Below are 20,009 nucleotides of genomic sequence, written 5' to 3' on the forward strand. Positions count from 1 at the left end.
TTACTTCTCATAGTGCTGCACCAGCTGGTCATCCATCTTGACACAGCAGGACGAACGGAAACGAACCGTCGACCTTGATGTGCTTTTCTCCTCGAGTTTAACCTGTTAGATACCGATAATGAGGCGTGCCTTCGATCCATACCTCTCCCAAATGTCCCTGCCTCTCCTGTGCCTGATCCTCCATATCATTCCCATTACAGCCCTCCTAGAAGAAAGACAAACAACCATAACAGCATCCACACTCACAATCGCCGGCCCCACCGTCACAACCTACATCGCATCACCCACCACCCCTCCCTCTCCCCAATACACAGAAGACCTCACCCTCCGCACCTCAGTCCTCAACAGCACAAACCTCTTCCGCTTCCAACACAACGCAACCTACCTCTCCTGGAACGAGTCCCTCGCAACCTACGCCGCAAACTACTCCTCCCAATGCATCTGGGCACACTCCTACGGCCCCCATGGCTACGGTGAGAACCTTGCGCGCGGCTACCCAGACGTAACATCCGCCATTGACGCCTGGGGCTACGAGCGCGATCTATACACCTTCTCTCCTCTCAACCAGCTAACAGGTTTTACCGAGGCAACGGGCCATTTCACGCAGCTGGTGTGGAAACATACGCAGACGGTGGGCTGTGCGGCGTACCCGTGTAACGGGATGAATGATGTTGGTGGGTACATGCTTGTGTGCGAGTATTGGCCGCCGGGGAATGTGGAGGGAACCGGGAGCGATCGGAATATCTTCTTTGAGAGTCAGGTGCAGAGTCAGGTTTATCAGGATGTTGGGACGGGGAGTACTACGTCGTACGATATTTTGAGTGCGACGTTGGGGGCGACGGGTGTTGGGACGAGTTGGGCGACGGGGACGCTGGTTGCTACGACTGGCGGAAGTGGGAGTGGGAGTGGGGTTACGAGTGCTGGAGTTGTGTCGAAGGTATATAAAGGGCAATGGTTGTTAATTAGCGTTATGTGGAGTGTTGTTCTGCGCATTGCTATAGAATAGAGGCTAGATTGAAGAGGAATGTTTGCAAAGTAATCTATTGTTCTATTGAAGAGGATCTAGCACCAGATTAAAGCACAAGAGCTCATGTCGAAGCTCGTGAGTTTATAAGTGGTGTAACCAATATATCCGTCGCCTGTGCTTCCTCAAGCCTGTCCATAACTCCTGCCAGCTCCTTCTTCGCTATCATAACATTCACAGCTACCCAATCCGGCTCGTCCAGACTTGTCACTGTTGGTGCTCGCTTGCCAGGCGTGATCTTGGTCACATCCGGTAATCGGCTTCTTGGCACGTTGTATGCGCAAAGGACGTATTTCTGTGCCTGTATCACACCTTTGATTCGTGATGTGATCAGATCAACCAGTTTCTGATTAGAAGTCTTTTTCGACTTGATCAATACAGCCGTGGATTCGACCACTGTGTCTATGGCGCACAGGCCAGCAGCTCGCATGGTTTCACCGGATTCCACGAGATCGACTATGCCGTCTGCGACTCCCAGTGCACAGGCTGCCTCGACACTTCCACCGACGTACTTTATTTTCGTTTTCAGCTTCGGTATAGGTGACATGGTGCCGTTGATGCTCTCTTTCCGACTTTGATTGTTCTCGAGTCGTGCAAAGTAGTCCTCGGTCAGTGCCGTGAAGCTGGTGACAATGTTCTTGCCCACGAGATCCTTGGCCTCTTTGATGTCACCCTGTTCAGGGACCTGAACTTGGAGTTTACATTTGCCGAACTCGAGATCGAGTATTTGCTCGACGTTCGAGGGCTCGTCGAACGGTAGTGCGATATCGTGTTCCGCTACTTGGTCAATACCTGTAATGCCAAGGTCGACTCTACCTTCGCCGACGAAGGTGGGTATGTCGGCTGCTGGGAGGAATATCAGAGCTATTGGTAGGTTCTTGACCAGGGCTATGTCGAGCCTGTTCTCACGTCTGAATTGGATGTCTGAGCCGGATAGTAGGTCCAGACAGGCTTGCTGGAGTCGGCCTTTCTTAGGGACAGCAAACAGCATGCGATCTGTGAGGTGGTTGACGAGATCCATGGTGATTGGAAACTTCGAAGATGTAGAGCAATCTGGTCAAAGTAAAGGGTATTGGTCAACGAAGTAGCTCAACAACCTGATTCGAATATCTGTAAACCTCGCTGACTCAATGGTCGTCTGATGGAAGCCGTGGTTGAATTACGTCCCCCTATTAAACGATGTTTTTAGACTTCGGGCAGCAAATCTTTGTAAAACACAGGAGCACATCGGATAATTGTCAGAGTTATACGACAACGTCAAGTCAACAATTGGCAGCACAAGTGTCGTACAGAATAGTACGCTAACCAGACGCTCTCATGGAACAAAAAACAATTATTTTGAGCAAGCCCCGCGAGATATTGTCCCACAGTTTAGCCGTTCGCCAAGATTTCCTGGATTTCCGATCGCAACTGCGTCCGCACATTACTCGTAACAACAACATTACGTGACTACCGAACTTCCTCACTCACTTTACGACTCGATAAAACAATCACACAACCTCCAACATGGACGCATCGCAAAAGCAGCCAGTTAAGCTGGTTAAGGTGACCAGGGTATTAGGACGAACTGGTGCGTGATCGCGCAATGCCTCACCGAGAAAAGAGGTCGGAATACTGATGTGGTACCTCTGTAGGTTCTCGAGGAGGTGTTACACAAGTTAGAGTCGAATTCATGGACGACACAAGTCGAAGCATTATCCGAAACGTCAAGGGACCAGGTACAGTGGAATGGCCCCTCTTTTGCGAAGAATGGAGGAATTGACATTTTATTTAGTCAAGGTTGACGACATCCTATGTCTGCTCGAGTCCGAACGTGAAGCCAGAAGGTTGCGATAAGCCGGGGATTTGTTGCGATGGACGAACTTGTATTTTTCTCAAACAATATTATACTCCAAGAGACTGCTTGTGAAGGAGAGTGGTGAAAGTCTGGTGCATGGGAAAGCAGTATGGATACCTGTCCCAGCTTGTTCTGAAGGTGTCCCAATCGCTGTCGGGCGATAGGAACGACGTGCATGACTCGAGTGGTCGCGGGTTGGCACAAAGTCCTCGTGAATGCCAGTCAGCAGGTACACATGCACTCCGATGAAGTCGCTTGCAGACCTCCTGCTTGCTCAGTGAGCATTGGGACCCGTCCGAACGGAATCGAATATTGACAATTCACTCTTCAGACTTTGATCGTGACATTCTTCTTGCTCGACGAATTCCTATCCTTCGAGATATGCTTAGTAATTTCGAAATCGACAATGCCGCTATGTAGCGTTGAGACGCAGGCACAACCGGCAAAGATTTTAGCATGGCAACACATCTCATTACGCTGTAGGCTTCAAGCGGATTGCGCATTCAAATCGCCATCTACATGCTAGATTGTTCCTGAAAGCTGAGATCACTGCATAGCGTTGGCGTTGGTGGCGATCGTCTTCTGTCCTTTTCCCAGTAATGCTTTGACTTTCAATCCTTATCTTGAACACAAATTTGATCTTCCTACAACGCGGTAGCTTGCCACCAGGTGGTCCCTCAAATCTTGACGGGCTGACAGGCTCACTCCAGTACTCTGCCATGGCAAGCGCATCCGACTTTGCTCGGGAGAGACGCCTTATTGAGCAGCTTGAATTTAGGATTGCAGCCGCTGATTCAAATGACAAGCTACAGAATATACTCCAAAAGTTCCTTTCACCGTTACTGTTGAAACTCGCGACGGAGGATGCCCAGAACCGAAACCTGACAATCAAAGTCTGCCAATACATAAAGCAGAGGCTACAGATAGATCAGAGTATACAGCTACCTGTGGAGGCACTCCCGAAAGTTTTCCAGCAGTCGTCCAACGCTTTTGTCAAACAATTTTCTCTTCTCTTCATTCAACAAGGTCTTGACAGGTTGTCGCCTCAAGATGGAATTTCAGCACTCCCTTCCGTCATCCAATCCGCTATACGGCTGTCGAGTCAAGATCAAAGCAGCAAGAAGATGTTCACCGTTGCTATAGACTTTCTACTAGATGTCCTTGTTAGCTGGAGGCCCCCGGAGCACGCCAGTCCAGACGACCAAGCACTCAAGAGTAAATTCGATCTTGATTCTGAACAGGCAACCATTCTTTCTGAGCAACTGTCTTATTACCTTCTATTCGATCCGAAAGTGGGTCAACAACCATTCATTACAGAAGAGCTATTACCTGTCTTTACCAAACAATATGCTCGTCGGAGCTCTATTGTTCCCAACCTTGCAAACTTCATCTTCATGTCTATTTTCACCGACGCGCAGAGGTTTGTGCCTGCAATCATTCTCTCTGTGGACGCCAATGCAGCAGCAAATGCTCGAGCTGATGTGATGTTCAAGCAATGTGATTTCGATCTCGAAGACGATAGCTTCGTCGATCCAGCTTTGAACCTTTACAACATCGTCAGACCTAAATTGCAGACTCGTATACTTACGCTGCTGTCTAGAAGCAAAGCATCTACTAGCCGGATCGAGAGGATACTAGGTATCATCCAGTCGCAACTTGGTGAACCGGCAACAAATCTCGAAGCTAGCAAGCTGCGAGCGGCCATGTTCTCATATCTTATCTGGTCAGTCCGCATGAATCCTGAAATGGGGCGCATTGCTAAAGAGCTCAGAGAGAGCTTGAAGCAATTCATTGAGATGCAGGGATGGCCAGCACCTTCCAATCTATCTGCTTCAGATACAGATCTCCGCGCCAAAGCGTTCGAGAGCATCGGATTGCTGTGCGGCCTTGAAGACAAGTTGTCACAGGTGGACGGAACTGATCCAATGACTGCCGAGCCAAGAATCATGTTTGACTTAGTGTCGTGGCTTTTCACGAGCTTGCGATGCGACACATCAAAAGACGTGAGACACAGCATAGAAGAAAGCCTCAGTCGACTCATGACTGCAGTCACGATCGATAGTGAGGGTGAACGTGCCAAGCTCAAGTCTTTGCTACTATGGAACGCAACAGCTCAAGAGGGTGACGAGGACCCTATCTACCATGTTGCAACACGTACACTTGTTCAATATCCTGCAGTTCGCTTCGCGAACAAGGTCTTGCCGTTCTCAGATGTTGATGCCAGAGTTATCGATCTGATTGCACTAACGTCCACAAGAAGAGAAGTAGTAGAGGAAGGCCATAGAGGGTTGGACCCTAGTTGGCATACTACCAGCCTGAGAATCAGTCATATAGCGAGAGAACCAATCGCATCGATGCCTAGCTTCGAGAGCTTCGCTAAGACGCTGTTTGGCGATGGCGTTGTGTCCATCAAATCAAATGCCTCGTTGAGCCATCCTTCAGCGGTCGCTGGAGCCGTCCAGTTTTCTCGCAATCTTATTGCGTCTCAAGCATGGCACAATAGCTCTTTTAGTGTCGACGACGAATCAGATTGGCAAAGAAAAATCGATGCGACTCTGGACAATGAGAGCGAGGCCAGATCGGCGTTCAGACATGCATTGCAAGAAATACCCAAGATACTCTTGGTCCAATTGCTTCGGCTGTGCTACAAGGGTATGGCATTGGGCTCAATTGACTCAGGACAAGCTGCCTTTCAGTTGTCCTCACTCGCGAGCAACGAAATACTACAACAGTTGAGCACCGATGCTCTCCTGGAACTGGAGACTGCTTCAAACACGGCGCCACAGAATCGTTATTGGGCCTGTCGAATTGCGGGCATGATCCTTTCCTTGTCATCGTCCTGGGAAGAGTCAGTTGGATCATCCTTGACTGCCTGCATTTCTTGGCAATCCGCGGTGGGCCAGGAGCAGACCAGAGTCGAGACAGCACTGCTGAAAGCTGCATGCATTTTGAGCAGGCGAGCACTTCGGCAGCCGACCTCAAATCTTGATAATGTCCTTTCAGGCATATGGGGTTTATGTCGTGGCACAATGGCAAGTACAAATAAAGGGCTACGACATACATCATGCACTGTCGTCGGGCAAATTGCTTTATGCGTCGCACCTATTAGATTAGACGCAGTGATGGAGATGATCGATAAGTTGCTTGGAGCTGCTAAGAAAGAGAACGATGAAGCAGCTGTATCGGCTTTGGGGCGGCTTGCTTCCTTCGTCTGGCGCAATCTTTCCTCAGACGAGAAATCGAAATTGCTGGAGAAGCTGTACGATCTGCATGAAGTACGCAAAGCAGAATTTCACTTCGCGCTTGGCGAAGCGCTGGCGGTTGCAGCACTCAGATTCCAATCTAGCTCAACTCTAACTGAGTTCGACATAGATGCAGAGATTCCTGGCGCTAACAATAGCGATCTCTTCAAGCGTCTACTGTCAGATATTCTTGAACGGTCGAAAACCACGAAACCAGCGTTAAAGAAGGCGACGGGCATATGGCTCTTGTCGCTTGTGGAGTTTTGCACTACAAAAGACCTCTTGACTCCATATATGCGTGAGATCCAAGTTGCATTCTCCAGGCTATTATCTGACCGCGATGAGATCGTACAGGAAACTGGCTCTCGTGGACTTGGTATCGTGTACGAGAGAGGAGATAGAGCACTCCGAGATGATCTTGTTCGTGATCTTGTGCAGTCATTCACCGGTAACTCTGCTCGAACAGGCGGCACAGTAACGGAAGAGACTCAGCTATTCGAGCCAGGAGCGTTGCCGACAGAGAATGGACAATCAGTGAGCACGTACAAAGACATTGTCAGTCTTGCACAAGAAATGGGCGATCCTAGTCTTGTATATCGATTCATGAATCTTGCGTCAAACAACGCTATCTGGACAAGCCGAGCAGCGTTCGGGCGGTTTGGTCTCTCAGGTGTGCTTGCTAACTCGGACTACTTGCGAGAAAACAAGAAGTTTTACCCTAAACTTTTCAGGTACAGGTTTGACCCAAATCCAAACGTTCAGAGATCGATGGACGATATCTGGAAAGCCTTAGTGAAAGATTCTAACGCCACGATTGACGAGTACTTTGACATCATCATAGAAGACCTGCTGCAGAGTATTGTTTATGGTAGAGAGTGGCGAGCACGAGAGGCTAGTTGTGCTGCCATCTCTGATTTAGTACAAGGCAGGGACGTGGAGAAGTTCGAGAGGTATCTTGACGATATCTGGAAAGTGGCTTTCAAAGTGCTAGACGATGTTAAAGAGTCTGTCCGAGTCGCCGCCATGAAATTATGTCGTACACTGACCAATATGCTATTGCGCAATCTAGAGGTTGAAGGAGGTACAACAAAACGTGCAACAACAATGCTGAAACATGCCATGCCGTTCCTGATTGATCAGCTAGAGGCGGGTGCGGGCAAAGAAGTCCAACAGTATGCGATTGTCACACTGCTGGATATCGTGAAGAAAGCCCCACCAAGGTCTTTGCAGAATTACGCACCTATAATTCTCGAAACATTTGTCAACTCTTTGAGTTCTCTTGAGCATGAGAGCATCAACTATCTGCATCTGAATGCCGACAAATATGGTCTAACTGCGGACAAGTTGGATAGCATGAGAGTTAGCAGTATTGGAGCATCACCAGTTACAGAAGCTATCGAAAAATGTCTCGACAGCCTGACAGCAGTTTCTCAAGACTCGGACGATCCCGATGCTATGCAAGGAGTTGAGCGTTCGTCGACACCATTAGAGACCGCAATGAAGAAATTGGAGAACTCGTTCAAAGTTACCATAGGACTACCTTCAAGGGTCGGATTGAGTCGAGTCATGGTTACTTTGGTAGTGCGCTATCATGCGGCATTTCGTCAATTCGCAGACCGTTTCGTGCGCTTGACTCGAAAGAGCATTCTCGACAGGAATGCGACAATCAGCCAGTCTTTCAGCACAGCTTTGGCTTACCTCTTACGACTAGCTTCGGAGAAAGAGGTTCGACAAACCATCGAGCATATACAGAAATTGTATTTCGAATCACAGGATGTATCGCATCGCGCAGTTGCAGGAGAAGTTGTGCAGGCTACCAGCAAGGCTTCCAATGATCTGTTTATGCGTTTCGCTACCTCATTCCTGCCTTTCACCTTCATCGGACGACAAGATCTAGACGATGATGTAAGAGAGAGATTTGACGCCGCATGGACAGACAATGTCGGTGGATCCCGAACTCTTCTTCTCTATCTGAAAGAGATTGTGGAAATGGCCTCTCAGCACATCAAATCAAGTCTTTGGCCAATACATCATGCGTGCTGCTTTGCAGTCGCCAACTTTGTCTCGTCCGTAGAGCCTAGTCAGGTTTTCAGCAAAGAAGACGCTGCTCGTTTGTGGCCGGTGGTCGAAGAGGCTCTTGGTGGCAAGACGTGGGAAGGCAAGGAGAAGGTCGTGCTAGCCTTTCCTAAGTTCGTGGAACAGGCGCGCACAATTTGGCCTGATGTAGGTACGCAGATGCGAAAGGTGGCACTTCGAGAAGCCAAGCGCAATAACATATTGTATCGACCTCACGCACTAGAGGCATTAGCTGGCTTTACCAGGTTACGACAGGATATAAATATGAGTGGGGAGGTAATTCCGTTCCTGGTTGATGTCGTCGAGAATGTCCTGGACAAGGAAGCAGATCTCATGGAAGTCGACCAGGTCGAATCACGCGGTAATCACACTAGGTAAGTCCTGCATATCTCTTGCGTAACACTTCGGTTCTTGTGCTGACCAAAATCAAGGGACAATCTGGTTGAGGAGACTCTCCGCTCCGCTGTCGCATGTGTTTTCGCAGTAATTCGCCTTGATTCTACGCCTGTCATTCTGGAACAAGCGCTGAACCTCGTCAAGCGCATCCATGCTCAGGGTTCAAATACGACAAAGGTACCACTATATGAAGCCGCAACTCGCTTCATCCAAGATGTTGTCGAAAAGAATGAAAATGATACATTGGGGAAAAATGCGGAACCAGGATCTGTCGATACCGGAAAAAAGTTCTTGTATGAGCTCACCTTGGCATTCTTTCGGCTAGATTCAGCCAATCAGCTCTCGTCCTCAAACGCCGAAGCAAGTGAAGCTGTTCGCTTAGCACGAACTAACCTCGCTTTGAAAATAGTGTCTCAGCGCACGATCTCTCGGGAGACACGCGAGGTCTATGCAGAACTCCTTACCTCTTGGGACGAGCACGAGCGTTCGAGGCCAATTCGCCAAATAATCGAAACGGCTTCCACGACCAATAGAACAGCGAAATAGGTCGAGCTAGAACTTTAGGAGTAGGTAGAACCGAAGATTATAGGGTCTCACCCCTCTTTGACCGGGAGTAAAGCTTCCGGTGCGCCAGGATCTTATGGGCTGCATGCATCAATCCATGTTACCCACGTGGATGACATTGAGCGTGTGCTGTATAGTACAGCTCCTTTACCACGGTTTCGTACACTATAGCTTGTGGATTACTTATGCACGCGCTTATTGCAGCGCTGGTATCTGCAGCATAACTGATGATATCTGTAGGAGAGGTGTTGTTCTGCAATCTTAACCGCAGATTTTCAAGCGAAACCATAACATAACTGCTTGTGCGGTGCAGACTTTAAAAGGTGTACTCGAACCAGGGAATAACCTATTGCCGCATGTAGCGAGAAAGTGCGCATACTGTAGCAGACATAATACTTCACGTGTACCTGGGAGTCTCTCCTCTACCTGTACTGACTGATAGATATCCTGCAGGGTTGTCAACCGTATAGGAATCAGATTAATGGTGGACGAAAACATTAACAGAAGAAGTACTGACCTCTTCTACGACCCGCAAGCAACAAAAAGCCTTGGTTACGTATAAGCACGAACAAGGGACTTTAGAGGATCTTGTACAAGACCGGTTCGTGAATCGTCATCTCGAACACGTACATACAGTAAGCCATTAAGGTGGATCCGTGGCGTCTGTTCGTGTAGATATCTACGTAGGTGTGAGTCAGTCGTTGTAGCCTGACCGCTACAAACAAATACGACGGATTGTCTCAAAACAAGGTGATCCCGAACCATTTTCTAGTCCATGAAAATGATCCGTCGGACAGGTCTTGTACAAAGGAAGACGTTCAGTATACTTCAAAAGAATAATGTTCATGAACTAAGGCAGTCTTCATGGCACCTTGCCCAGAGTCGGTAGTGAGTGCAAGTATGTACGTGAATTGCAGTAATCCTACTAGAAGGAAGATATGCCCTTTGGAAGGAAGGTGCAATGTACTATCCCAGTCCAGGATACCAGGAAGTCGGAACCCAGTCGGCGTAATTTCTCCTCGGCGTATCTAGTTTTTCCAGCTCCGTAAAGTGCAAAACATCCACTGAGACTTTTTTCTCTCACACGCTACGGTCTGTTGATGGTCACACCTCGCTCATCGAGGTTGTCGGTAATTGGAAGTTTCTAGGGTTTATCGCTTAGCCCACCACTTGAGATCTCGTACTAGTCTCTCGAGGCGCGTCCACGCCGATATGCTTTTCATCCAGCCGCATGTCCTACTGCTCGGCGCACCACGTCTTCCTTGTTGTGGAAACCGTTTCTGAAGGACCATTCCTGGCTGGCAAGCCATGTGTGTTCATGCGAATCACTCCCATGTGGCCAGGCAGGCTCCGTAACCAATCCGTGGCTGAGCTAAGATGACGCTCAGTATCGTGGAAGGAAACAACCGTCTCTAGCCATGGTACATACAGAGACATCGTCCGCTCTAGCCTTGAACATTTTACTTCCCACCATTTGTGTACTCTTCCTTTTTGTCATTTGAGATGTCCACCAGAATCCGCAAGACTAGTCGAGAATTCAACAAGGAAGACATAATTTGTGCCAGGTCGACCTGTGCTTTGCTATCCGGCTCAAGCACTTCTTGGTTAATCACGATAATGATAGCTGGACTGACGATACTGAACACGGCCTGACCACTGAATCTACTCCTACTTATGACGCTCATGGCTACGTGAACCGACCAGCTTACGTCGTTTGCTCCATCAATGTCCAGCACCATATGCCTGACTGTGATGCAAGACGAGACTAAACGCGGAGACTCCTCGAGAAGGCAGCCTCGTCTACCACCGATAGCGCCGAAGGACAACAAACCGCTTTCGACAAGTTCTGGCAGAGGAGGAGGGTTCACTATACCCACAGTTCCACCTAGGACACGATTGCCGCCAAGATCACGTACCGGATGCTGGACATGCCGCACACGAAAAGTAAAGTGCGATGAGATTAGTCCAGTAAGTAAGTGTACAATAAACTAGCCTTGTGTATGCTGACATTCATGTCAGGTCTGTGGGCAGTGTTCGCGCCTCGGTCATTCTTGCGATTATAGTCCTCGACTATCCTTTCGAGATGATACTCCTCGAGTAGTCGAGCGCATGCAAGAGGTGACTGTTGGGGGCAGCGCAATTTGGGATCGTCAGTCAGTCCTGCTGTACTCATTGCAGTCCGCTAATGTTCTACTAGGGGGCGCCTCACCTGCACCATCTAGCGTAGGTTCTGCGGTCGACGACCTTGCGCCCTTTGCGACACTCTTGACCGACGAAGATCGTGAACGCAAAGCAGAAGCCTCACCACCAGGAACCTTCAACGTGATTGTGAATCCAGATTCCTTCAACCACCTGGCAGAATATATCGCTGATGGTGCCGAGAGCAAACGAAGCGAAGCTATGGAGCCACGACGAGCATCTATTGCCACCTCCCTCGCAAGCAGTCTTGGTCGCGATTCCGTCATGGAGGGGATTGCTCTTGCTGGAGATCCAAACATCGTCATTCTACCACGATTCGAGGATTCGGGCAGACGTTCGATGCGGGACTTGAGGGCGTTCAATCTGGATGCTGCGACTACACGCCCAACGATAAAACAAGAGGACAGCGACGAAGGCTGGTCAAGTCGAAGTCCTGATCTTACAACACTACGTCATTTTAGGGACCATGTTTGGAAGCAGCTCATACCCCCTGAGCACGAGCCAGATTCTAGCATTGAATTGCTGGATGAAGCTGCAGCAAAATTCCCACCAGTACGTAATATGAAGAAGCCACGGGTGGGTGCTAACGTAATGTCCGCAGCTTACCCGTGCGATGATGGCAGTAGGTTCACTTGCTATCTTTCAGCAAGACGGAAAAGAGAGATTGGATTCCTTGCAACATTATTCACAGACACTACCTGAGCTACAGGCTTCCTTGAGAAGTGAAGAAGATTTGGCTTCAGATGGTGCATTCCTCACACATTTTCTTATGCTAATTTATGAGGTGAGTCAGGACTACGGTAAGCATCAAAGCCGCTAACGTCCTATAGGTTGCTACAGGCGATCTGGAGCATCCGGATATATGGGCTCGACATATTTCAACTCTATTGAGGATAGCCCTCTTGAGACGACAAATTTTTGGTGGGGAGCGATTTCCGTACGTTTGCTGGTGGATTTGCAACATCGACCTTGAAGCACTTCTAAGTGGAACAGGCTCTGGCCGATTTGTGGGCTACATGTTGAAGAACGATTTAATACCACCACCGAGTTTTCATCTGTATCCTCTGGGTGACGATGGATCGAGTGTGGTATACTCTGAAGAAACACAAGCACTCCCCATTGTGCTACAATTGGACTATCAGGTGACTCTCCATGCCATTCAGCTTGGACTTTTAGCCAATGAGTTTCGAAATGATGCGTCATTAGAGACAGCTGATGTGCGGCAGAAAGCTATGGCGATCAAAGTTCGACAGAGTCGCATTTCGGAAATTCAGGAAGGTCTGCGACAATTATGGACCGTGCCTGCAGTACAGAGTTTAGCACAAATGCAATTCCCGCTGCGTGCTCAGCGACTCTTCCACCATGCCTGGACGATGTATCGAGCCTGTATGATTTATTCGCATACGTCGATGTGGCCATGTCAAAGGACAGACACTTCACCTGATTTCGACCCTGAGATTACAGCAGCTGCACAACAAATACTGCAAGTTTCCCAGGCAATCGTGTCAACCCAAGCCAAGAGCTCGAGATTCCTCGTCTTTCCATTGTTCATGGCTGGTTGGGCAAGCACAAGTGGCAATCAGAAATTACTCGTGCAGGATTTGATACAGAAACTCGAGGAGGAAAGTTTGGGATGCAATACGAGAACCACCCGACGCGCTCTACAAGCAGTGTATGAACGACAGAACCAGCACTTTATGCGCACAGGGCAGAGCTTAGATGTCTGTTGGCTGGACGTGATGAGGGAACAAGGATTAACAGTAGTGAACTTTGGGTTGTAAGGCATTTGCATGGTTCAAGCGTTCAGAGCATCATTTCGAGGGAGAGTGCGCACGCTTGAAGAGATGGCTGACGAAGATTGACGGCCGAGATTATGATACCCTATCTGTTCATGAGCGCAAAACTCAAAGCATGGTTGGAAAGGGCGGAAGATTTGACACGGATTTCCATACGTTGCAGCTTTATGCATGTACATAGGCGCACGGATTGTGGGTCTTGAGATCAATTGGCGAGCAACTCTTGTTTAGCATTAGATTCTCTCTTAGCAAAAGATAAGAGTCGCAATATACGTTATTGACAACAGTATCTGAGCATTACTCGTACCGTAGACACGTCTCAAATCGAAATCAGGGCGACCCATGGCCGGGGAAAACGCGACAAGGATCGTATTCCTAACCCGACTACGGATCGTGGTCCCGAACTACAATCTCCACTTCTTCGCGATTATCTTAAAAACGCGTTGCGTCAGAAGTCCGGGTCTCGACCAGTCCGTGGTGAAACAGGCGAACGCCGACCATTTGTCTCGGAAATCTCTCACGCTCTTATCAACGGAAAAACAAAAACGGTACTTTTGTCGGAGAGATATGCTAGTGTTAGTGCTACTAGCTGGTAGATACAAGCAACCTCGGTTGGGATTATGGTAGTAGGTGCTGCAGTAATGTTTATGGTGTTGATGGTCGAGACGTGGTTTTGCATGTTAAGAAGCGGTCTGAGATTAGATAAGACTTCGTTGTTATACGTTGAAGAATAATGAGCTCTGTTGCAGCACTGGGTTAACCCAAGCTTCAGAACCCTCCTCTGGCGAGCGTCAATAGGGCGCCTATACCAGCTTTGACTCCATCGACGATTGCAACTTTCTTGCCATCTTCTTCGCCCAGCTCTTCTAGGCAAGCCTCTCGAACAGCTTCTTCAAGGCCGATCATTCCTGCGCAGCCCAGACAGATAGCTCGAACATGGCTTTGCATACTGGTGCCATCCTGTAATAGACGTTTTGTGGCATCTTTCATCTTGGTTCTCACCTCTTCAGCAGGGAGATCGTGTAACTCGCTCGCATTGAGGCCTGTGGTCTGGCAGCCTGCGAACCTCTTGCTATTGGTGACTCCGAACAGTTCGTGTACGGCGTCTCTCAAGGCTGTCTCCCAGATCTTGCCCGTTGATACAATACCGAAACTCTCGTTTGTATTCGATCCGGTTAGTGCTAGTGAAGTGACGACACTAGCTTCGAATATGCCCGTGACATATTTTCTGGCTCCAGCGCCGCCGGCACCTTTTGTAGCTTCTTGCTGAAGTATGTCACATTCGTGTTTGAGCTGCGGTACAAGTGGATGTTGAGAGTAGCATGCAACCAGGAAGGCATCATGCATCGGGAGCATGGGGATCAGTGCGGACAGGCACGCTTTCGCAGACTCGGTGGCATCGTCCGGAGAATTGATCGATGATATACCAGGTGTGGGAGAAGTGAACAGTGTGTACTGGACCTACCAGGGCAGTTTCGAGTCAGCCACCTACCTGAGTGAGAGCCAGCTGTGGTAAATGGCTAGACTGGACTGACATTTTTGAAACCAAGGTCGTCAATCACTGGCTGCAGTGCCTGTGTCATGTGTTCAGACGTGTTTGGGTTGACGACGAGGATTCGGACAGGAACGTCTTCTATGACAGACATGTTAAGCTTTTTAGTCATGTATACTCGACTGAACCACAACTGAGCAGTCACTTTCCGCTGCAGAAAGTGAATCGAAAGAGTTGTGCTTGGCTGTGGAGCAGTGCAAACAGATCGGGTCGCGTGCTGGCGGAAAGAATTGTCCATAACCCCTTTGTATCAACGCTGCGTGAGCGGCAGCTTTCAGCTCGTGGTGACGTCTTCTCTCGTCTTCAATCAACTGTGCCATGTTTTCTCCGCAGCAGAACCTGCGAAACAACCACTGGCAGGATCGGATGACGAGGCCGCAGAGGGAGGCGTACGTGTTGGTAAGTTGGAACGTAGGTGTCTTTTGTGCGATTGATTGTAGCAAGATGTTTTCTTTTCGGCTTCTTCTTGACACCTGACGCCGACAGAAGCTCGTGCGTGTGTGTAATAGCCCAGTATGTCGTCCGGTGATCTCGAAGGTGAGGCTACACGTCGCCAGCATACTCAACCTTATGGTGGAAAACATCCCATACCTACTATTCGCGGATATCGAGAACATCGGAAGCAGCTCGAAGACCAGTATGGCGAAACCCAAGATATACAGGAGGACTCCCAGGACGATAACAAGGCCCAACGAGCCTACGATTCTGCAAAGACCATACTCAAGGGCGAGGATGAGGGTACACAAGATCACAATCCTTATCCTGCTGTTAATCGCAATGATGAACGGAGACCTCATCCCGAGCCTCGGCAGGACGACGCAGAAGCAGACCAGAACGAGGGCAAGAAGGGAAAGCCTCAAGAGAAGAGTAATACTGAGAAGGCAGCTGGCATGATTTCTCCAAAAGATAAGCGCAAGGCTTTCAAGCACAAAAGCAAGAGAACCGGTGGAAGAGAGGTCACTGATCCAGTCACTCATCTACCCATTGTTATACATGACCAGACTGAACAGGACCTCGAATATGCTCCCGAAAACGTTCCTCCTCCCGGATCAAATCCTCGCTCAGCCACTGGCCTAAGTGGTGCAAGCAAGGACCGGTCCCAGCTGAATGAAGAGCAACACGAATTGCAGCGTAAGCACAATGGTCTCCAGAAGAGCTTTCCTCCACCTGCGTTCAGAGACCTTGAAAAAGAGCTGGCTTCCATCTATAAATTGGCTCTTACCGCAGGTTTGAGTGCTGTCTTGGGCCTTGCGCTTGTCACAGTAATTGTTTCTGGGGTCTTTCGTCCAACCGCTTCCCAGCGCTCGCATTTTGCACTTCTTTTCGTGTTACTGTTGCTCTCTGCTGGAGTTGGCGGATTCATCGTATATGCTGTTCGAGGATGGCTCGACCAAAAGGTAAGTGGCATGTGGGACGATGAGGTTTGGGATGCTGCTAGGCAAGAGCAGAGAGATAGTGCTAATTCCGACTCGGAGCTTCCCGAGTCTGTTCACTGGCTCAATAGCTGGCTGAGTTCCGTTTGGCCATTAATCAATCCAGATCTATTCGCAGCACTCGTTGACACCCTTGAAGATGTTATGCAGGCTTCCTTGCCGAAGGTCGTAAGGATGGTCAGTGTCGATGATATGGGGCAAGGCAGCGAAGCAATACAGATTCTTGGTATTCAATGGCTTCCAACTGGTGCCGCGAGCCAGTCCGTGAATGAGAAAGGCCAACTCATGACTCCAGACGAGAATCAATCGAACGATAGAACTGTACCAGGTCAAGGTGAGGAAGACCGATCCGCCGAAGCCGACGAACAGGACCCAGGAAACAAGTCCGATGCAATGAGAGACAACGAGAACTCGGACAAGAAACAGAAAGAACAAGAGCAGGAGTCGATGCGTGCTGGTATGGAAGCCGAAGAAGGTGACTTTGTGAATATGGAACTTGCTTTCGCCTACAGAGCTCGTTCTTCTGGCAAGTCCATCGCAAGCAAAGCCAAGAACGCCCATCTATACCTCAAATTTTACCTGCCAGGTGGTATTGCTGTCCCAGTCTGGGTAGAGTTGCGGGGGTTTATGGGCATCATGCGCGTCCGGATGCAACTTACTCCTGATCCACCCTTCTTCAGCGTCTGTACCTTCACATTTCTAGGCCAACCAAAAGCCGATCTATCCTGCGTCCCACTATCGAAACACAGCCTTAACCTCATGGACGTGCCCTTGATCTCGTCCTTTGTCCAGTCCGCCATCGATGCTGCATTAGCCGAATATGTCGCTCCGAAGAGCTTGACTCTAGACGTGAAGGATATGTTGATGGGCGAGGACTACAAAAAAGATACTACAAGTAGGGGAGTAGTCTGGATATTCATCAGACAGGCTCGTGATTTCAAACAGGGTGATGGCGGTATTGGTCCCATCCAAGGCGCTAGCGACGCCTATGTCACAGTGTCCTGGGGCAAATTCGGCAAGCCTGTAGCTTCGACTCGAGTCATTGAAGACGACCAAGCTCCAAACTGGCACGAATGGGCGAGTATAATGGTCTCACCGGATGAACTCAACGCCGGCGAAAAGCTGAGACTGCAGCTATGGGATTCCGACAAGTGGACCAACGATGACGATCTCGGACGTGTGGAGGTTGATTTGCACGATCTGATGCACAATCCCGAAACAAAAGGCAAGATGTACGATCGGGAAGATAGGTTCAAGGGCTCGGACTTAGAAGAAGATATGCCTGGCTCGTTATCATGGTCCGTCGGCTATTTCGAAAAGACACGAATTACGCAGCAGCAATTACAGCAACAGACATACAAGAAGGACATTCGCTCCAAGGAACAACTTGAGAAGCATGTCACGCGATTATCGGAACGAAAATTACGCGAGGCCAACCTCGACCCTGAGCACGATGATGAGCTTCACCAGCAAAAAGTTACCGATTACAAAGAGATAGAGGACAACATGATCATCTCAGCACCACCAAGCAAGGACTACCTATCAGGCATTCTGAGCATTCAGATACACAACATCACTGGTCTGGAGGTGATGAAGTCGCAAAAGGGCAGTAGGGATGGAGACGATCTTGAGGTCGAGGGAGACAACGACGACACTCATCTACCAGACAGCTATTGTACTATCGCGCTAAATCATAAGAAGATTTACAAAACAAGAACGAAGCCGAGAAATGCTAAGCCTTTCTTCAATGCTGGAACCGAAAGATTTGTCAAGGACTGGACCACTTGTGAGCTCATCGTCAGTGTTCGAGACAGTCGGGAAAAAGAGGACGATGCCTTACTTGGCGTTGTGTATCTGCCACTGTGGAAATTGTTTTCAAAACGATCTCAGATCATGGACATGTTTCCGCTTGCGGGTGGAATTGGATACGGGCGAGCGAGAATCAGTCTAGTATGGCGAAGTGTAGATCTCAAACTACCTCCACATTTGCGAGGCTGGGACTATGGCACACTTGAAATCAAGGGTGCAATACGGTCACCAGGACAACTCGACGAGAGTCTGAAGCACGATCGAATCAAGTTACGGACAAATCTAAGCAAGACCAAATTCGGTCACCATAATGGGCAGTGGCAGTCGAGCAGCAAAGACGGGGACGACAGCGTCTTCCTGGCCGTTCGAAACCGCTACTCGTCGCCCCTGACCATCGAGTTCCGCAAGTCAGTCATAGGTCCGGACAAAACACCAGCGTTCTGTGTATTATGGCTCAGTGAGCTCACCGACGATCAAGAAGAAACGAAAACGCTTCGTGTGTGGAAGGGAGGAAAGAAGAACTTGGCTCGTGCCCAAGCATGTTGTGACTACCAGGGCTTAGAGGACGACAATCAAGGACTAGGTGAAGTCGAAATAACTCTCAAGTTCTGGAAAGGTCTTTCCGGATACCACAAACGTCACGCTAATAAGAGCCAAAACGCCGATGTCAGGAATGTCATGGAATGTCTAGATACGATCAACGACGAGGACCTAGCAGACCAATATTCCGAAAATTCCGACAGCTCCGACGACGGCAACAGCACAGAAACAGAGAACGGCAGATCCTCGCGAATGTCACGACCATCCGACAAAGACGCAGATCCCGACGAGGCCACCAAGAAAAAACTACGAACCCACACCAACAGAACAGATTCCGATGACGGATCAGATCTCGAATCCAGCGAAGAGGGTGGATTCTCGAAGATCAAAGCGCCCGTCGCCAAGGTGCAGACCGGTCTCTCCAAGATGACAGATAAAGTGATCGGCGACCACGACATCAACAACAACGGACATCGTGGTCTACGCGCACAAATACAGGAATTCAAACAGAATCACAAGCAGCAGCATCGGAAGCATGGTGGAATCATGCAGTGGAAGAGCGTGCGGACTCTGGATTGGGCGGGTGGTAAGGCCAAGAGGGCGAAGAGTAAGGTCGGTGAACTGTTCGAGCATAGCGAGAAGGGACAGGGGATTGAAACGGAGGTCTGATCGCCAGCGAGGTTGTTGGAATGCAAGATTTGGCACTAACGACATACACTGGTTCGCTAATGAATTGTTGTCGTGAATCTATCCACCCCTTACAGTGGACGTGTGATGGAATACTTGTGACTTGAAGCAAGTTATTGGCGATCGTGGTGTGAGAGCCATTGCAAGGAATTTTCCACGAGCACGGCTGGCTCGTGCTGTGCTGTATATGCTTGGCTTTTTACTTCAGGACATTTTGCTGTTTCCACGGCTGGGAAGGGTGCGGTTGGCGTACATGACTTGCTATGAGAAATGAGAGGGAGATACCAGGCGTAAATATTTGAACGAGCACATTTGTAAGGCTGAAGCGAAGTCACACAATTTCACGAGGAAGTGGGGGTGCACAAACACAGAGCTTTTCTATCTTCGAGTTTTGCTGTCTCTTCATGCTTGCTTTCCGCTGCTTCCTTTATCGGCTTGTGCTTTTCGAATGAGCCTTCTTTTTCTCGTCGAATGTGTGTGTCATAAGATGAACGTAATTAGGCACGGAAGTCTATGTATGCTCTTTAATATCCGCCTATCATCGAGATGATGTGTGTTTTGACGATTTATGGTTAAACCGGACTTTCTTTCAGGTATAGTGCAGCCGTCAAGGGGACGCAAAGAAGTCCCAGAGTAATTTGGGCCCGCACGTGGTAGCAGTTGCCGGGTGGAGGGTGAAAGATATGTGCCTCTCGGAACACATAGGCCCGTGTCCTAGCTAGAATAAGACAGTGCTATTCCTTGTCTTCGAAGGTCGAGGCCTGGATGATAATGTCCCTCTACGGTGGGAGAGTGCTGGTCTGGCTATGTGTTGCCATTACTGACGATTCGGGAATGACTTTCATTTACATACT

The 20,009-nt window shown here is 49.1% G+C and overlaps 6 protein-coding genes across 6 annotated transcripts; 4 read left to right on the forward strand and 2 right to left on the reverse strand.

Annotated features, from left to right (window-relative positions):
- Positions 1-151: 151 nt before the first annotated feature.
- LTR64_006253 (uncharacterized protein) lies at positions 152-1,055 on the forward strand (the record flags this gene model as incomplete). Its single annotated transcript, XM_064900586.1, has 2 exons — positions 152-937; positions 1,014-1,055. 2 exons carry the CDS (start codon positions 152-154, stop codon positions 1,053-1,055), a joined length of 828 nt encoding a protein of 275 aa, XP_064753898.1.
- Positions 1,056-1,088: 33 nt separating this feature from the next.
- HIS1 (ATP phosphoribosyltransferase (ATP-PRTase) (ATP-PRT)) lies at positions 1,089-2,045 on the reverse strand (the record flags this gene model as incomplete). The annotated part of the gene is made up of 1 exon (XM_064900587.1): positions 1,089-2,045. One exon carries the CDS (start codon positions 2,043-2,045, stop codon positions 1,089-1,091), a length of 957 nt encoding a protein of 318 aa, XP_064753899.1.
- A 1,535-nt stretch (positions 2,046-3,580) lies between these two features.
- On the forward strand, positions 3,581-9,121 carry ECM29 (proteasome component M29; the record flags this gene model as incomplete). The annotated part of the gene is made up of 2 exons (XM_064900588.1): positions 3,581-8,553; positions 8,611-9,121. 2 exons carry the CDS (start codon positions 3,581-3,583, stop codon positions 9,119-9,121), a joined length of 5,484 nt encoding a protein of 1,827 aa, XP_064753900.1.
- A 2,127-nt stretch (positions 9,122-11,248) lies between these two features.
- Positions 11,249-13,119, forward strand: LTR64_006256 (uncharacterized protein; the record flags this gene model as incomplete). Its single annotated transcript, XM_064900589.1, has 3 exons — positions 11,249-11,890; positions 11,940-12,122; positions 12,169-13,119. 3 exons carry the CDS (start codon positions 11,249-11,251, stop codon positions 13,117-13,119), a joined length of 1,776 nt encoding a protein of 591 aa, XP_064753901.1.
- Positions 13,120-13,902: 783 nt separating this feature from the next.
- On the reverse strand, positions 13,903-14,780 carry DCG1 (the record flags this gene model as incomplete). The annotated part of the gene is made up of 2 exons (XM_064900590.1): positions 13,903-14,595; positions 14,670-14,780. 2 exons carry the CDS (start codon positions 14,778-14,780, stop codon positions 13,903-13,905), a joined length of 804 nt encoding a protein of 267 aa, XP_064753902.1.
- Positions 14,781-15,004: 224 nt separating this feature from the next.
- On the forward strand, positions 15,005-19,137 carry LTR64_006258 (uncharacterized protein; the record flags this gene model as incomplete). Its single annotated transcript, XM_064900591.1, has 2 exons — positions 15,005-15,085; positions 15,196-19,137. The coding sequence occupies 2 exons, from the start codon at positions 15,005-15,007 to the stop codon at positions 19,135-19,137; spliced, it is 4,023 nt and encodes a 1,340-aa protein (XP_064753903.1).
- Positions 19,138-20,009: the final 872 nt, after the last annotated feature.

This window comes from Lithohypha guttulata (assembly GCF_036872675.1).
Source record: "Lithohypha guttulata strain CCFEE 5908 chromosome Unknown scaffold_4, whole genome shotgun sequence".
Classification (NCBI taxonomy): domain Eukaryota; kingdom Fungi; phylum Ascomycota; class Eurotiomycetes; order Chaetothyriales; family Trichomeriaceae; genus Lithohypha; species Lithohypha guttulata.